Source organism: Aulonocara stuartgranti (assembly GCF_965226115.1).
Source record: "Aulonocara stuartgranti genome assembly, chromosome: 18".
Lineage (NCBI taxonomy): Eukaryota > Metazoa > Chordata > Actinopteri > Cichliformes > Cichlidae > Aulonocara > Aulonocara stuartgranti.
This window is the reverse complement of record NC_138954.1, coordinates 22,905,095-22,924,403: the sequence shown is the minus strand read 5'-3', so window position 1 is coordinate 22,924,403 and position 19,309 is coordinate 22,905,095. Positions and strand designations below refer to the sequence as shown.

At 40.8% G+C, this 19,309-nt stretch overlaps 1 protein-coding gene across 3 annotated transcripts in view; it reads right to left on the bottom strand.

Moving 5' to 3' along the window:
• Nucleotides 1-11,278: 11,278 nt before the first annotated feature.
• The window catches only part of LOC309694043 (ephrin type-A receptor 3-like), an 82,564-nt gene continuing 74,533 nt past the window's right edge, over nt 11,279-19,309 (bottom strand). Inside the window, exons 15-19 of one of the 3 annotated variants that reach the window (XM_082513760.1) lie at nt 18,667-18,876; nt 17,103-17,252; nt 16,718-16,911; nt 15,708-15,848; nt 11,279-15,527 (exon numbers count right to left, since the gene is read on the bottom strand). In XM_082513760.1, the coding sequence (XP_082369886.1) occupies nt 15,428-15,527; nt 15,708-15,848; nt 16,718-16,911; nt 17,103-17,252; nt 18,667-18,876 (795 nt within the window). In that variant the 3' untranslated portion in view covers nt 11,279-15,427. The remainder of the gene's footprint in view (nt 15,528-15,707; nt 15,849-16,717; nt 16,912-17,102; nt 17,253-18,666; nt 18,877-19,309) is intronic. The other 2 variants (XM_082513761.1, XM_082513762.1) reach the window with 2 other exon arrangements.

The window sequence follows — 19,309 nt, the reverse complement described above, 5'->3', positions numbered from 1 at the left end:
TACTGACATGCTTCCGTGATTCTCATGGCTCTCTATCAATAGGGTCTCTGTAGAGGAGAAGAAAAAGAGAGACTCCTTTGGACTGGTTTGTCTCTCTGCTACTGCTCTTGAGTTTAATGCGAATGAGAAGAAAATTGAGTTTTTCGGATGCTGTGCAGCAATTCTGCTCATGTCGCTTGCAGCCTTTCTCTGATTAGTCATCGCAAATGCCAATATCACTGATCAAATTCAGCTGTTATCGTTGTACGCATTAAGATTTCGTTTCTAACAGCAATTTAGCTGATGTCTATCTGCAACTGCACAAGGTTAAAAACTAGCAGTTGCAGCATGGGAATATGCTGAATGTTGCATCTCTAATGAGATTTTGCACACCTGCAGAGCATTTAGTTTGCACAGGGTCCCTAAACCATTCCTGTGTATACCTTCCTGCTCTCCTCATTTGCTCAGTACCTTTCTTCACAAGTAGGCTTAGCACATATTTTTAACAATGTGAAGAAAAGAGCCTCTTCTGGTGGAATTAAAAAAAGAAAACAACTCCCAAAACATTGGTTTGGGTGCATGAAATCAGTTCTGGAAGTCACGTTGAGAATGCAGTGCAGCTGCTCCAAGTGGGATTACGACATGATTTTAATGTTTGTTCAGTATTCCAAGAACAAAACCGCACAGCAGAACCAAATCAGAGTTTGGCTGTAGTTGTAGCAACAGTAACAAAGGACACAATGGAGGCTTAACCGGTTAACGTTAACACAGATTTCAGTTGGGATAAACACTGTGGTCGGGCATCCTGACAGGGGAAGAGTTTAGCTGTTGTTACTCGTGTTTATGTTTACTTAACCTTTTTATCATCAGTTTTCAGTGCAGATCGAGGTGACTAGAATTTTTTTTTTTTTAAATGTGTGGACACATGAGGTCTAAACTGTTTTTAAGATAAACTGCAGACATGAAAAAGAAAGCAAAAGAGCCCTTCATGTATGAAAGCACTCATTTGTCCGTCTTTGTGGTGTCCTCTGCACTCTGATCTGTGGAGCAGAGACAGGACCCTGATCCTCAGAGCTGCATCTCCACTTCAAGTGCTGAGGCAAATGACCCGCTATGGGGCAGGAGGGTAGGACAGAGGATTATATGCATGCAAGCACATGCAGGCACACTTGCGCATAAAACTATAAGAGGGCTTGCGAGGTCTTAACTCATCCTTGGGGTCTGCCCCGAGATGTCATCTCCTCCAGCAGGCAGTTGCTAAGCAGTCCATTTCAGCCTCTAACCCTGCCTGGGGCCAACACCTTTGAATAGAGTACTAATGATGCCTTCTTTATGTCTACGTTTTACTCCCTCTATTTCTCACTGCCTTTATTACTATTTATCTATCATATTTACCCCTCATACTATACTGTACAGTTTTTGCTTTTTCATAGCATTTGTTTATAACACTGCCCGTCGCTGGCCGCACCTGTTCAATATTCCTGTTTGTGAGCATGTCTGTAATTATGTGCACAGCCTCCCATTTGCAGCTGAACACATCTTTGTAAACCTCAGTGTCCATTAACATTGCATTTACTGTCTCTGTATCATTAAGGACCACAGACGTGTGTCCTAGTAAAAGACTAGGACATAAACTGAAGTGATGTAGCCACGGTCAGACTCACATTATTCTCTGTTCTATTTCCATGGCTGCCTGGGAGCCTAAAAGCCTTCATAAATTACACTGTTATTTGGGTCAAACCTCTGTTAGTAAGCACGTGGCAGATTTAGAGCCTCAACTGCCTACCCTTAGCTGAAAATTTGAGCTGCATGTGTGTATAACCATGTTACTACACACACACACATGCATGCACAAAAAATGCACTGTTGTAATGATATAAACAATGAACATTCATTCATGTCACACACAGTTCAACAGCAAGAAACAGACGGGGAGAACAGTTTAAATGTTTTTTTGTTTTTGTGAGCAGACCACAAGAGGAGTTGGAGTCAGCAGTTGCACAATGTTTTAGGAACCCATCTTGTGTGGTCAAACATCAACTATCCCAGCGTGTGAGCTCAGTCCATGTGGTTATGGATGGTGTGTGTGTGTGCGCGCATATGTTGGTGGGCCTCCAAAGTCGCTGTTAGTTTTCCATGACATTTTACAAACCCCATGCTTGTGGTTTTACACTTCAAAAACCCACCGAGAGTTATTCCTCTCTCAAACTTATAATTTGACTGTCCTGCTGTTTTTTTTCTTTATACCTCATTTTCTTCAATTCTACTCAAGCTGCTCTGTGATTGTGTGCGTACTACTATGAAATGAATGGGATGATTTAACTGAATAGGTTGTCTGAAAGCTACATTGGTTTATAACTTAAACATTGTTAGTCACTATCTATTAAAAAAAACGTAACCAGAAGGCTGTTAACATCATGTTGCCATAGCTGCAGTACACAGACAGCTTTCGGGTGCAGCACTGAGTTGTAGGATGTCAGAGAGCAATACATAGTAGGGGTAAAATGTGCATTTTAAAATGACTTTTTGGATACAGGAAATTATTTTGCCACCTGTGTGTACAGGTAAATTCATTAGTATATCTTACTGATTTTAACATTAAGGTTGGAACATGTTCATGAGTGCGGGTTTTTACCAGGTATAATGTTTGTAATATTAATCGCTAGTTTGCCATGTTAATAATTAGCCCTAAACAAAAGGTTAGCATGTCTTCTTTTCTGTTGACCGCTCCTATTAAGAGTCACCACAGGATCATCAACCTCCATCTCACCCTATCCCTTGCAACTTTTTCTGTCACACCATTTCTCTACATGTCCTCCTTCACAACATCCATAAATCTTCTCTGTGGTCTTCCTCTTTTCCTCCTGCCTGGCAGCTCCATCTTCAACACCCTTTGTCCTTTATGTGCACTATCCCTCCTCCGCTCATATCCAAACCGTCTCAGCCTTGTCTCTCTAACTTTGTCTCTAAATCAACCAACCCGAGCTGTCCCTTTGATATACCGGCTTCTAATCCCGTCTATTCTGGTCGTTTCCAATAAAGGTTAGCAGGTATTTACCAAAGTATTCAAAATTTTGACCTGACTGTGGCAGAACCAGAGCAGTAGATCTGGGGCCAGCTAAAAATTAGGATTCTCACCTGAGACAGGAAAACTTAAAACCAGCAAGATGCCAGTGTGTAGATGTTATGTTGTTTTAACAGTTTCCTTCTTCATCCAACCTGTAATCATTTTATATGCAAGAATCTGAAGATTTAAATTCTACTTAGGTTTAATGCTTGCAATAGCTACTTTGCGACAAGTGACATTTTAAAAAAAGTTATAATATAAACAAATAAATGAATAAAACTTTTTTTTTTTTAAATTCCTTTATTTATGTATTTTATTTTTTTTTTGCAGGGAAGTCAGTTTAGGTACTTTTTATACTCAAAATTTACATTTCCAACACCATTTTGATGAGCTCTGATTAGCAGCACCTCTCAGCCATGCTTTCCTTTTAAGACACTTCGCAAATTCCCAGAGCCATCACCAATCAATCAAAAAGTAGACATGCCCACCTGTCAGTGATGGCCGTTATGTTGATGACAAACTGTAGGGAGTAGGAAGAAGAGGAGATATGAAAGAGGAAAACAACCAAATCAAGGTAGTGATTTATATAAAGAAAAAAATTCATCCATACATCCCAAAACTTCACCAAATCCTTCATGTAATCAATCATAGCTCCTGACAGAGTAAGAATAATACCACAGCATGGAGACAATTGTGTAACAAAGGCAGCTTTCCCAACCTAATGATGTCTCTCAGCTTCAAATGTTTCCAAACTGACAGTAAAATGTTGAGAGCGTTCCATTTAAAACTTTGGAAAATTTGACAGACCACTCCACATGTCTGGAATATCATATTGTGGTAGCTACCCAACGTTCTTCAAAGGATCACAACTGTTACAAAGAAGTACTTTATGTTGGCTCTGATACTTTATTTAATTGGGATTCTGGTGTGCTATGACACAATCGAAAGCAAAACAGTAACGCTGCAACAGCTGCTTCTGCAACACCGTTACTCCATAATCATTCCAGATGGGAAAAAAAAAATGATTGTAGCAGTTGATGAAGATGAAACAATAAAATAAAAGCAGCGTGTATATCCAGGCTAATGCACAGAACACAACCATATTGTTTTAATGCCTATTTTGCTGTTAAGACATTACAGAGGGCCGCAGATAACCTTGTTTAATGGGCTACAGAAATGCAAATAGTCATTTGTTGGCCCCACAGGTTCTGCAAATCCATTTAATTTAGAAAACAATACCTTTGGATGCTCCAGCAGTAAAACTGCTTCCCCTGGCCCAGCCCCAGCACAAGGAGGGGGTTGCTCCTCCCTGTAACACCAAAGCTTGATTGATGGCACTTGAAGAGCTGTGTTTGATTATACGGGATAGGAGAAACACATAAATACGTGGTGTGTACAAAAGAACTCTAATGTCTCTGCACCTCACAAACACATGTACACATGCAGGCATCAGACGTAGGAAATCATGCAATGTACTGCAATCAGCCGTCAGACACACACACACACACACACACACACACACACACACACACACACACACAGTTTACGAAATGATTTTGCAGGAAGGCAGAAGCAGGCTTGTGCATTTCTGAGTAGGAAGATGTTAGACGTATGTTTATGTTTAAATAAATAAGGCCTCTAGAAACACCATCACCCCGCATGAGTCACTGGATCACTCCATGGTTCGTGTGTGTTTATATTTCATAGATCAGAACATGTCATCTTGCTACACTAGGATTAAATTGCGATTTTCATCATTTTTCTGTGTCGATAGAGAGCACGGTCTGAGCGAGAACAAGCTCACCTTTGGTTCGACTCCTATTTGAGTCAGCCAACAGCAGTTCAGCATGTCAGATCTGCCATGCATTAAACAGTGATTTCCACATCTGTAAAGGATTATGTGGTCAATATTATCTCAGTCCTTCCAAACCCCTCCAAGTTTTTCTTCACCTTTTTTCTTTTCCCAAACTCAAATGTTATTTATTTATATCTGCCTCTGCTCCATTTCGAAATCTGTTACTGATTTGGAGAAAGGGGTTCAATAAGGCAGAATTCGTGCTGATTTTGTGTTTCTTGTTAGCTGTTTGGCTTGAGTCAAAATAAACAGCATTAGAAAATTCTTCAGTTTTTTTGTTTTATTTGTGATAATCATGGATAGATTACAAGGCGGTCAACTCCACTGCACGGTCTCTCTTCTTAGGGGGTAGTGCCTTGTCACCATCGTTATGCCTTTTTGCCTTTTTATTCATTTAGATCTTGCTATATTACAGTATTGCAATATTTAAGTTTTACAGGTAAGTGTGATGCAGGCTTTTCTAGGAGGTTTTCTGGGTAGTAAAAGGACACAAACAGGTAAGAACACGGCTGATGAACACTGATCAAACAGGTAAGCAAAGTAAAAGGCTTGAGCTACACTACCACATGAGCAGGATAACAATCTGTGGTGGACTGGTGGAGACTGGGTTTAAATACTGCATCGACTGATGATGGAAAACAGGTGAACCTGGCAGGGGTTTCCTGAGACCACACCCACTACTACAAGAGATCGATTGTTCACACCTAAATTCACAGAGACAGGAGACAAAAAGAGGGGGAGAAGACTGAGAGTGGCCACGACAAGTCTGTCACTGCAGAGCCTTTGCCTCCGTGTAGTTTTTATCTCAGTGTTTCTCTGTTAAATGATTTTCATTGCTTTATCAGTGAAACTCTACTATTTGCTGAAGGAAAAAAGCTGAAATCACAGCCCTGGCAGCATCCATTTTCTTGTTCTACTGCATTCACAAGAACTTGTACACACACTCAGACCATGACGCAGACATATACCCGGGGTGGCGTCTCGTTCCTGTGGCTGATGAGAGCAGGCATGATGGGAGTGAGGCATGTAATGAGATTTATAGAGCCGGGCTCACTTTTCAAATTCAATCAGGAACTTTGATTACTGATGAAAATTTGAGACAGGAAATCGCTTTGATAGCAAACTAAAACCTCATGAGACAGAAGAGCACTGATGTGTGCATGTGTGTTCAGACCCGGGGAATACTGAGCCTGTCTGAACTTGGCCATATTTGATTAGAGCGAACACACGCAATGCAATCAAGAGCTGCAAAGCAGGAACTTCTGTGATTTTTGCCAATGACTGATGAAATCTTCCTCGTGGATCAGATTTTATCTACTTCTCTCATTTTGGCTGCACAAACTCAAATACTCAAAGTAACTAAATAATGTTAAATGAAATTCCGTAAAAAGTCTAATAACTATACTGAATATTTTTAGTTCCTGTGAGAGTTTTTATTGTTTGAGTTAATCTAACCACCTTTTAAAATAAAATAAAATAAAAATGTGGCCCATTTTGTGGAACAGAATAATATTTTTCCACTTATTTCTGCCATATGTCTGCTAAAATCTGCTCTTGCCCTTTGTTTTTTTGTAGCATCCTGAGTAGGCGTATTGGGGAAGTTCTAGATTTGCAGGAGCAAATTAAGGACGGTGGCAAATATTATGCTCATGTTGCAATAATGACGCGTTCTGCTTTTGTGCCATTATGGTTGAATCTCAGTTGCTCAATTTGAGCTTTATTTCACTTCACATTATAGCAGAGCTGTGACACTATTACTTCAGTGGGTTGATGAGAATCGTGTTAGCACAGAATTTGACATGTGCAGAATAAAAAATTTGCTTTTTGGAAAAGAAAAGCTCGACAAGGCATTGTTAAAGAATGACTTAGTCCCATTGGTGAAGTCACAAAAAAGTCTTATAACTGATAATATTATATATAAAATTGATCTCTTTGCCTGACCCTTGGCCGAGGTGGTGGATCTATCGATGTTTGCTCCTCTGTGTTATATTAATGGCTGCTGTTGCACATGAGGGGACACTAACCCACACCTGACATCATGACAGAGGAGCCCAATTACCATTCACAGGGGAATGTGTTTCCATGTGTTCATGTGTGTCTGTGGATCACAAAAAAAAGACAGAGAGGGAGAGGGACAGAAACAAAGGCAAAGACTGGAGATGAGAGATAGAGTGCTTGTGCATGTATGTGATACAAATATGACAGGCTCATCAGTCACCAATGGCCTTTTAAAGTGTTCTCCATAGGGACATCTGACCTTTTCACATGATGCCAATAGTAGCTGCATGAATCAATCCTGTAAACCTTTGGCTCCTGGTAGCCTCTGTTATCCAGAGCAAATATGTGAGATGACATTCCGCCTGCAGAGACACCTGGAGACTAAAGCCCAAAGTTATGGATCTGTCTTCAATGGTGAGAGGAAACCCATGGTGATAGCAGTAAGACAGAAAGAGGCAATGAACCTCAAAGAGAGAGCTCCATGTGGAGAAAAGTTTTGGATGGATGAGTGGTTGTATAGATGGATGGAGGTGAGGGGAATTAAAAAGCTATGAGAAAAGGGAAAAAGCAAGGAGAGGAAGATAATGGGGTAGTCGAGGTCAGAGAACTGGCCACAACCTTTCCGTCTGTCTGCACAGGATGGATTGGAAGGGAGAGGAAAAAATGGGGATGCACAAGGGCAGCAGGAAGATTAAGAAGAGGGCAGTGGGAGGAGATAGATACTGAGGAAATGGCGAACAGGGCCTGCATTTTTTGCATGTCACGCCTTGTGTGAGTGTGTGTGTGTGTGTGTGTGTGTCCGTGTGTGTAGCGATGGTTGAAAGAGGGAGACGGAGTGAGCGAGCGATAGGGGAATATGGAGCCCAATATGATGGGCTAAATGAGGTGTAATGGTGGTAACATAGAGTGACAGCAACTGGGCCAGTGCATTAAGGGGTTAACCAAGGCCAGAAGTCACTGACCTTCCCTTTCCCCTGAGACAGAATTATCTCTCAGTAAGGAACACACACACAGCACACACACATTGATAATGAAGATGTGGTTGCTGGGCTGCTTTATATTGCCATTCAAGAATGTTATGATGGGAATTTCACCAGCGCTATCACCATTAGAGCAGAGCTAGGGACAAAAAAAACAAAATAAAACACCTTTGGATTTGCCAGCCATGCATGGATTTTATGGTAGGCTGATACTCACCAAAACAAAATTTTGTACTGCACCCTTTGGTACACATACAGAAAAATAACCCTTCACAATACTTTCATCTACACATCATTTGTATTTTTTCTTGTTCCACTGAAGTCTTATATGGAAAAAAATATATTAATAAAGCTGACTGAATTTCTTTTATCTGAAACCTGTAAGTAGTATGTGACAGACAAAACACAGACTAAATCCTCAGTATTTCTTCTAATATAATAATATACTTGGACGCTACTTTAAGTTAGTTTCCTCATATATGATTTTAAACTGTTATATTAAATGTGATTTAGGCAAAGATTGTTAAAAAAAAAATCTGCAGGTAATGTATATAAGTCCCCCAAGACAACATCATCAGTAATCATGTGTTAGAAACCAATAATCAAATATTCAAAATGAACAATAATGAGATAATGAGTTGTAGGTTACATCTGAATATAACATATAAAAACTTCACCTCATCACTGTGGCTTTGGCTCAGGTGGTAGAGTGAGTTGTCCACTAATCAGTACTGGAGGTTTAATCCCTGAGCCAAATCTTTTGGCCAGACAGTGAAACCACTGAACCCAAAGTGTCTCCCAGTGGCAGGCAAGCACCTTCCCTCGAAGCTACCATTGCTCTCGCTCTCGCTGCGGCTGTGTGTGTGTGTGTGTGTGTGTGTGTGTGTGTGTGTTTGAGAGAGCGTGAGAAAGAGAATGGGCAAAAACACTGTAGAGCACTCAGGCTGTTATGGTAAAAACGTGATATAAGCGCAGTGCATTTACTACTAATTGAGAATTTAATTAAAATGGATATATGGAAAACATACTTTGCCATGTTAGTTTATCCAAACAATACACTTATTATTATAAATCATACTTGTATTAGTATGATTCATAAAACATGACTTAATGTTTTATGAATCATACTATGAGAACTGATGAGATACCAGTAGAAATATTGCTTCAAGTTTGTTTTTAATTGATGTTTGTTTTGAAATTTTACTAACAAGCACTGCTTGCCTTGGTTGTTCTCACAGAATGCATTTTATATAAAAATCTCTCTCTCGTCCCCTCTGGGGTAATATATGTTTGTTCTTCAAGCTTGGGTCCTCAACCTGAGGCCTCAGCGTTTGAGGGTTCTGTGCAGTATCTTAGCTTTTCCTATGATTGCACACTTCTGGACAGAAACCTCTGACTGGCCTGGAGCTGTTGGAGTCACTCTTATAGTTTTGACAATTTTTCTGGCTTTTGTGGTTGCCATTCCCATGTCTATCACAAATGCAGTTTTCTGCTTCTTATTGCCCAACACTATTTCTTGTTGGCTGGCCAGCAGTTGCTTGTCTGTCTGGAACTCACCAGGGGTGTTTGGGGACATCTAGTCTGTATGTGGCACCAATGTTCCTGTACACTATGCCACCTGCTTGGTTGTGCCTCTCAGTGTATGCTTTCCCAACTAGCTTCTTACATGTTGCTACTATGTGGTGGGTTTTTTCTTGTACCTGCCTCTATGGGTCTGATGTTTAAGGCCTATTCTTGTGCTGCCATGATCAGAGCCTCTGTACTATCCTTTACATTGGCTTTTTCTAGCTACTTGTAGGATTTCTTGACATCAGCCACTTCTTCCGTCTGTCAATGCTACATCCCATGCAGGGGCTTGGTCATCCATGATAGTTCCTCCTCCTGTTGCTCACCGTCAGTCTTCAGCTGTTTGAGGCTTTCTTCAAACCGCTCATATCAGGGGGCCATCTTAATGATGTGTTTGGGGATGCTCAGTGTTTCATCCTGGATTGTGGCTCTTATTTTTACCATTCAACTGGTTTCTCAGCCCCTTCTGGAAGTATTTGGCTATGGATAAGATTTGTGCATCTTTATCATGGTACCTGTTGTGGGAAGCCTAAGTACTTGACGTCGTCTTATATGTTTGCTATTGTACCTCCTGGTAATTCCACCCTTTCAGTCCAGATCACCTTCCCTATCTTGCCAAACATTTGTCCACACCTATGAGCCCAAATGACATCCCGATGACCTTGCTGTAGATCCTGGTGAGGTGAATCAGTCAATATCTTGTTCACTCCCAGCATACAGTTCGATGTCATTCATGTATAGAAGGTGGCTGATGGTCGCATCACTCCTGAATCTGTTTATGTAATAGTGGGGACAGTGCATCACCTTCATTTGTCTTCATTTGTTGATGATTTGTGCAGTTGCCTTGGAATTGGCATCCAGTCCTTAGGAGTCTAATTGGGTTTCTGATGAATGCTATTAGTGCACTATTAGCCTTGTATAATGCCAAGTACTCCAATATCCATGTCTGTCATATAGTCTAAGGAGCTTGGAGAGAAAGTGTCTGGACTTCTTTAAGTTGATTCAAGCAATTTAAAGAAGCAACTTAAAGAAGTCCAAACACTTTTCTCTCAAGGCTCCTTAGACTACCATGACCTGGATGACTGAGACCCTTCACAGACATACTGTCTGTCATATACTTTTGTGTAGTCAATCTAGACGGGGGTCAAGTTGTTCCAATTGATCTTAGAGCCCTGTTGTACTGCTTTATCAACCAGGATCTGGCTTGGTGTTATTTCCAATATCTGAGAGGAGCTTCTATGTTGTTGTGAGGGAGGTAATCGGCTGCCGTGATCAGGATTGTTTTGCCCTGTGTTAACCAGTCTGGCTGAGTAGCTGCTGTTAGTAGTTTCCTTATTTGTGGTGCTAGGTGACCACTGACTTCTGTTAACTACTTTAGCCAGTAGACATGAATCATGTTAGGTCCCGGTGCTGTCCAGACCTTCATTACGGAGACTCATTGTTGGATGTCTGCCTTTTTAATGTCACTCCGACTCATGGAAGGTGCTGTGATTGGATCTTAGGTCCACCAGCCACTTGGCGCTGGTGTTGTTTGCCATCACTGTTGTAGATATTTTATAGATATATTAATGGAATACCAGCCGACCCAATGAGATGCGTTTTATGCGATACGTGACAACTATAAATGAACCGAAAGCCATCATCTACACCTGCCCAGAAGCACCTAGTAGCTCAGTTCAATAAGTAAAATAAAACGTTAGATGAATGCTGGGACTATCTTTTTTTTGTATATATAATATTTGTAAGTTTTTTTCAATCTTCTCTGGGATCTTCTCTCTGAGGGAGCAAGACAAGCAGGAATGTGTTGAAGAAAAAGACACTGCAGGCTTCAGGTGAGAAATTAGAAATATTAGCATATTTATTACAGCGACATGAAAGACATTAAAATGCCTACACCCTTTACAACAAGCAACGCAGAGGAAATTGGCATGGGGACAAATAAGCCTTGTATGATGGCCAAACAAAGAGAGAGAGGAGGACAAAGAGGGAGATAGAGTGCTAAAAGTCTCAGATGAGAATCACTCATTAACATTTACGATACAGACTTTGTGGAGAATGGATACAAACACTGTATTTAAGTTCAAGCAAACCAGCCCACATAGCTAACCTTGACATGGTGAAAAGTGATAAAAACCAGGGAGTTCAGAGTAGAAACCAAAATGGTTTCTTCTAAAGTGAGAGTGCTGATGAATAAGTGGGTCAAAAAGAGGACAATGTCAACAATTCACCATTATTTTGCAGGCAGTAACATAATGTTAAAAATGCAAGAGGAATTTGGCACTTATAAAGAAAAGAACTGAAAGCCAATCATATTCATAATTTGCAAATAAATAACAACACTGTGATTTTCCCCGTCCACTTTTACAGGTCTTCATGTGTGACGGTTCTAATAGTATCTACTTAAAGGTATGGAAGTTATGATGGTACAGTTTGAGGGGGCCTCTGGGATGTTATAAAACCAGGGTGTTAATGTGAGGTTACCTTAAGAACACAGATAAATACACTTTACTCTCAATATCCCCTGTATAGGGCAACAAAACAGAAAAATAGCTCAGAAAATAAGGCATCTAAAAGGCCAGCGGTCACGGGTAGTCCGCTAGAGTGAAATAATAGAGTTAGCAAGAGTAGAATGAACAGTTTCAAACTCTGAATTTGCATCTGCGGCTTATGCTGAAAAAAGCAGAACAGTTTGTCACGCCTCTATTTTACTAGTACTAAAACATTGGGGCCGAACAACACAATTAAAAAAGCAACTTTTCACTGGCAGCAGAGTGGCTCAGATTTTATAACTATCAGGCCTGTCTGGATTTCCCTTCTAGCATGGTGCATGTTACTAATTATATTTTTGAAACGTTAGACAAACGTAGGTTTCTACTTCAGAATAACAATATGCTAAATTACAACCACCAGGGGCACATTTTATCTGTTGTAGATAACTAATCAATTAAATTTACAGGTTTAGTCAGAGGCGGTACAAAAAATGAAGATAGCTTCTGGGTCCGAAAAGGACTTTAAATCTACATTCTATTTATTGGCCACTGGGGTTGATACTGGTGGTTGCAAAAACACTTCCAGTCTTGTAGGAGTTGATAGAAAAATGTCACTCTGCTCTAACCTCAGGGGACAGTTTCCTCAGTATGAGGAACGGTGACTCATTTGAAGGCATACTGAATACAATGAATAGCATAATTCATTATTATTATTCAGAATATGATCACTGGCTAATGACATGTGATTGACAAGCCATTAGCAAATGAGAGTGTGGTTTTCCCTCATTAAATCCAGTTTAAAAATGCCAAGATGATGATGAGGTAAACACACACCTTGGGGCTTCAAAGCAGAACTTCACGCACAAAAGTATGTAAGCACATTGGCTACGTCCATCTTTTATACCGTCTATCGCCTTAGCTAAGGTCTCTCTTGGCTAACTGAGTTTCCAGGTGACTTCCAAAGCCACATGTACTGATTGGACATATACATGTACTGGATTTAAAATACCCTGTAACTCCAGAAAATAAAGAAATTTAGTAAGTAAAAGATGTACTTCTTAGCCTTTGAAGTAAAGTCTTGTTACAAAGCTAATAGATAAGCTAACAGTCACAGCTCACTTACATTAGTTCCGACAAACATGCTGCAGAAACCATTTCTTACACTTTTACTCTTTTGCTCTTGACTTTAGGGAAGCAGCATTACCCTTCATACTCTTCACCCTCTAAAAATACTCTTATACCATGCAAACTACTGCAGCATGTATAGAAATGCAATGCTTGACAAGTCTGCTAAGCTCAGCTATCATTTCTAGGGTAAGGAGAGAGCAAATGTTCAATCTGTGATATCAGATCCAAGTTTAAATGGAGGATTTTTCGTGTTAGACTTTTCGTCCTTCCCTCTCCTGAACAAGCATCTTTTTAAAATTGTGTTGTATGCAGTCCAAGGTCAAAAAAGTGCATGTAACGACTCTTTAAGGTGGATATGCAAATGAAGCCAGTGTATCAATAAAGAAAGTCCATTCTACTCATCCTAACGCTATAGTAGAAACTGCAGTCACTCTCACCTGTCAATAAAAGCTGAAGCTTTGCACCATGCTACATTCCTTTGTTCAGACCAACGTATCACCTTCACCTCTGTATGACCCACCCCTGAACGAGAACTTCAGAAATCTCTTTTTCACAATAAAAGTACATCATAGTCATCATCATTGTTATCATTACAAACATTCTAACATTGGAAATCAACACTGTACATATTTTACACTATGATACAATCATATATTCTGTACTTTATGCCACTGTTGGTCCTATGGAGTACCACAAATATTAAAACTGGGTGCAGAAATACACTAAAAGCGGGTTCAGTGCCATTATTAGTGTACACAAAGAGGGTCCCTTCATATATTACTGTATAATTATTGTGATCGTTATTGTGATAAGCTGCAGTTTCCTTCTAATACAGAAAAAAATGCTTCTTTAGGTTATGGGTATTTCTTTTTAAATAAGGGTGTTGAAAATGACAGATACCAGGGAAGTGATAGAATACAACACGCACAAATCATCTTTCTTTTTTTTAAAGTCAAATTTACCCTCTTGTGGTGGCACCGCTGAAAGTCAACACTGCTTCTATTTCATTTTGCTGAAAAAGGGTCCAATGCTTCTTTTCATCAAGCAGACTATTTGGAAAACACAAACCACTGTAATTATTCTAACTGGCCTTGTGTAACCATCCAGCCACGGGAACTGATGAAAGAAAACCATAGAGTTGGAATGGTGGGTCGTTATTTAGATGAACATTTCAAAGTTACTGTACATGGCACAACACTGGAAAAACAAGTCATACGTCCTTAACAGTGTCAAGTCTGTCACGACATCTGTCCTGACATCTGTCTGCATCAACTTTGCTCTTCACAAAACACTATAAACCTCTTAACATACCTGAAATACTGGAAGGCAAACTTCTGGGCTGAAGTGTTTGCAACAACACCATACTATAACACCTGTGATAGACTGCTGTTTGGAAAAGACGACGGAAGAGTAACATTTTCTCTGTGCTAACTGCACCGTAGCTGTTTCTGCTGTATTCTCTGCTGTTAGTTAGGTTGTACTGTAAATGCAAGAGTACTTGCAAACATGCACTGGGTATAGTTTTTATGGAAGTGTGTCTGGGAGCAGTCACTAAGGAAGCCCTGGTCTTGGTCCAATACACTATTTAAAAACGAATCATAGTTCCATCCTATGTGAGCTAGCAAATCTATATCCCTCTCTATCCCTAAAGGTCCAGTTTTTCAGTTCCCCTCTCCCCAAACCCAAACATTCATTTCATTCAAAATCTTGGCTCATTCACTGGCTTTCTGTGTACAGAGAGCAATGCAAGGGGCCACACGCGTACTAAGTAATTACGTCTGTTAAGGTTGAGCCTATAAACCTCACCAACAATACAAACTTTAGGTCCATCTCTATGGTTGTGAGACACACAGCCCATATAAACATGTATCTACACATGTACATACCATCTGACCCTTTTTAAACTCTTCAAGGTGAAAACTCAAAGCCAACAAAATGACAGAAAAAACAACTGTACACCTAACAGACAGTGATATTATATTCTAATTTGTTTTTTTGTCATTTCTTTTGTTTAAAGTCTTTTCCCCTCCTGTTTTGTTGAGTTGACACGGTGTGAAATGATCAGGGATGCTTCAGGTGCAGCCTTGCAGTTGGAAATGTGTCTCTTTGATGCTCCATAATGGTGACCGTATTGCTGGGACTCTGAGAGCTAAAGCCAGAAGTGCCCACCAAGGATGGTACAAATGGGGAAACTGCGAGAAGGTGAAGGAGGCAAACGTCCATGTCGTCTCCATCTTAATGTGTCTCAAAATCCAAGAAGGCCCAAGCACAGAGCTTACATCACAACTCATTTGCTGTGGGGAAACTCTTAACAGGGGCATCCAGTTTGACTTTGTCTCCTCGTGTTTCTCTAATGTTGAAAGTGTTATACTTGGACGTGCGTCCCCTGGGTCTGCAGGCTCTGCACACTGGACAAAATCTTCTTCTGGTGGCCAGCCAGGGACACTCCCATCTTAGCCAGTTCACTAGATGGAAAACACAAAAAAATACAGGCAAAGTATTACGAAGCTATTTTGTTACGAAGAAAATGCATCTGTTTTACATTTAAAATACCAAGTTTCATGTCCAATTCACTGTCTTCACATTCAAATGACACCAAAGTAGATTGTGTTATTACTCATGCTGAAAATCCTGTAAGTCTGCACCTGACACTGATGTAAAGGATAGAGTCCAAGCTGACATATCCAGCACTGGAAAAGTTCTCCTTGTAGTGGCCCATCTTGATAGCATCTAACCACTCATCCACTGTATTAACACTGAACTCTGGCGTGGACGGGTCCTCCCTGCTGGGATTTAAAAAAAAAACACAAATACAAATTCAATGAAGCTTTGGCCGGTTTATGGCTAGAAAAACAGTTTGTTGTCACTGCCGAAGTCAATAATTTGTGCGTAAAAATAAAAACTATTCGCATCAGTCTTGGTTCTGCCGACAGAATCATTATAATTCTGCAATGACCGCAGCACGACAGCCTCAAATCCCCGCTGAAAAGAAAAACATAAACTTTAAACCCAACCATTAGCGGGTAAGTATGATTAATGCTGCCCTCACCCCAGAGCAAGCTTGTGTGGTATTACTTATAAAACCCTTGACTTGTTTGCTTGCTTTTTTTTCTTATAAATTGTTAGAAATGATCTATTTGTCATTGCACACTCAAAGGTAACACAATCTTTTTTGCTAAAAGAACTTACAATATTCACTTACATAGTGCAGTATATGCTTTTGTGTAAGCCCGTGTAAGTCTTTTCGTCTTGTTACATAGTTCTCTGAGTCTGCTGTGTTCTGCATTTGTTTTTTTCTGTTGAGTATGTCGGAGTGGAAAGGGATTGGAACGTCTGCATGCTGTTTTCATTCTGAGGGTTAGCTAAATGCCTGAAGTTACAAAATGCAAATGCACAAATAATTATATTCAGTGGATGAGTGCAATATAACTGGGGATTAGGGGCATCTACACTGAATGTGAAACAAGCACGCGAGTCTGTATCAATACATTTCCATTTCATAAATACGGCTTTGTTTATAAAAGATAATAATGTTCTTTCATGTCACCTCATTTATTGCTTTGCACTTTGTACCTCTACTCTACAATTTAATCCAGGCGTGCCAAGATTTATCAGTGAAATTTGCAGTCATAATTCACATCTTTCTCTCACTGACCATGCTGAGCTGTTTGCCAGCTCTCTGAGACTGGCTGGGTTTCTGATGAGCTTGTCCAGGATTGTGACAATCTGTGCAAACTTTGGCCTGTCGCTTCGCCCCTTCTCCCAGCAATCCAGCATGAGCTGGTGCAACACCACAGGACAATCCATAGGAGCAGGAAGACGGTAGCCTTCGTCTATTGCTTTGATCACCTGCAGGGAGAGAGGTATCGAGTTCTGTGATCAGTACTATACAGGAAAAATGTAAAATGTGCAAACTTGTTGTTATAGATAGGAATTTTACTGAAGACTGAAAAAGTAGCTCTTTATCGCTGGCAGCACTGTGTAAGTGCACTAATTTGATTAACATCGAACCTGAGACCGTGTGTTTATGTGTGACTCACATCCTGGTTGGACATCTCCCAGTAGGGTCTCTCTCCATATGAAATCACCTCCCACATGACAATGCCGTAACTCCACACATCACTTGCTGAGGTAAACTTCCTGTAGGCTATTGCCTCTGGAGCTGTCCATCTGATGGGGATCTTCCCTCCCTGTAAATGGTCCCAGAGGCAGTCAGCATTTATTCACATACTGAATATCAGCCGCTCTGGGCCCACTGCATCGTGCTGCCAATAATAGAGTGAATACTTCAAGGCTGTTGTATTAGCGCTGTAATAAATCAAGATACAGCAGAGTACTGTAGAGGAGAGAAAACAAATTATAAAATGGTTGCTGCAAAGAAGCCTGGTGCAGTGCTGTTTTTAGGAACAGAGCAGGAGAGGTTATACACTAAGCAGCGCTCTGCTTTAATATGACAACAGGGGTTAATGTTTGCTCCAGTGTTTGTTCTTATACTTGTCTTTCTTCTGTTATCTTTTTTTCCCTGCACCACTGCCCCTGCCTTTGTCGTCAATCCTCAGATCAAAAGGATTCATATAGCCCACTGTATACACACAATAGGCAGCAAGAGCTCTCGCTCTCTTTCACTCTGACACACACACACACACACACAGACACATTGTACCTCTATAGGCTCCGTTCAGCTTTTTAACATGCGGCAGCTGCCTCTGCACCACCTAGCATCCCCCATCTCTGCTCGGTCAAAGTCAAATAAAAGGCAAAGCTTCCAAGTCACTCTGCACTGTACTTTTGTTTCCTCCACCTCTGTACACACCTACCGCACCCCTTTATCTCCCCCCTCCTAACTACGCTTACTCCATCCTTCTGCCACCTTCCCCCCTTTCTCTCGCTCTCTGTTCTCTTCCTGAATCATCTTCGTTTTCGGGCTCTACAACCCCCACCTACTCCCCCCTGCACCCCTCAGTGCCTGCAGCTCTCCATCTACGTCTCCTGACATCAGTAGGAGTTTGTGTGTGATTTCAATAGAGCAGTCAGCGGCTGATACACTCCTCCCAGGGCAATGCTAATGCCATATTAAAAATAACATCCAACCCTTCCTATGAATATGAATAATGTCATCTCCTTGTGGACATTTTAGATGAGTTACTACGCAGTGGTTTAACTTACTGACATTTAAGTTTCTCCATTCTCTCCGAGCTCAGTGAGAGGATGCTCTCGTTGCCAAAGACTGCTGTGATTTGACTTGACAGCATGGGTTTATGGTATTGGCTGTGAAAGCCTTTGTAGAACAATGTTCAAAACACACTTGCCCAATGCAGTTTAGTGTGAAACCGTACATTCAAGACATTGTCTTTTTTCTTACTTATTAAAGCTTGAGCTTGCATCCTTGAAGAAAAGGGCCAGTGAGGTCACTGCTGAGAATACTGGGAATGTGGAGAGGCAGAGTGCCCACTTTGCATCTAAGACTGTATTCCGGTTGCACACCGTGCAGTAAAACTAATTTGAACTTCCTGAAAGTGGAAATCTCAATAGTGACGAGTGCATGAAAGCTTTCCGTCTACAGTGTTTTGCCTTAGCTGGCTCCACTGTGAGAGTGTGTCTTACCCTTGTAGTGTAGGCGGCCTCTGGGTCGTCCTCCAGAACTCGGCTCAGGCCAAAGTCGGACACCTTACACACCAGGTTGCTGTTCACCAGGATGTTTCGAGCTGCCAGGTCTCTGTGCACGTAGCTCATGTCTGACAGGTACTTCATACCTGAAGCGATACCACGGAGCATGCCGACGAGTTGGATCACCGTGAACTGGCCGTCATGTTTCTGGAAGGAAGACCAAAGAGAAAGGTTGATTGAATTGTGCCCAGTTCTAGTATTTCTGTCCTGGGACTCCACTAGAGAATCTTTACACGAGTCGCAGTTCAGCGTATCTTTATTCATCCTTGGTTTTCTTTTACTGGCCATTTATGCAACCATCAGTTTATCCACTGTTTTAGCTCTTAATGCCTTTAAAAGCCCACTTTCTTCTGATTGGTAGGCTTTGCTGAAACATTTGTTTTGGGGCAGCAGAAAACTGGTAGATCCATAATACTTGGATAATATTCCCAAAAGTAAAATTTAACACAATTTGTCAAACTTTGACAAATGGCAACTTTTTAATATCCATCCCTTCATGTTTAAATAATACACCGTATTCATAATACAAGCAATGTGTTCAGTAAATTCCATTGCTTACCTGCTCATTGTAAATCATGAC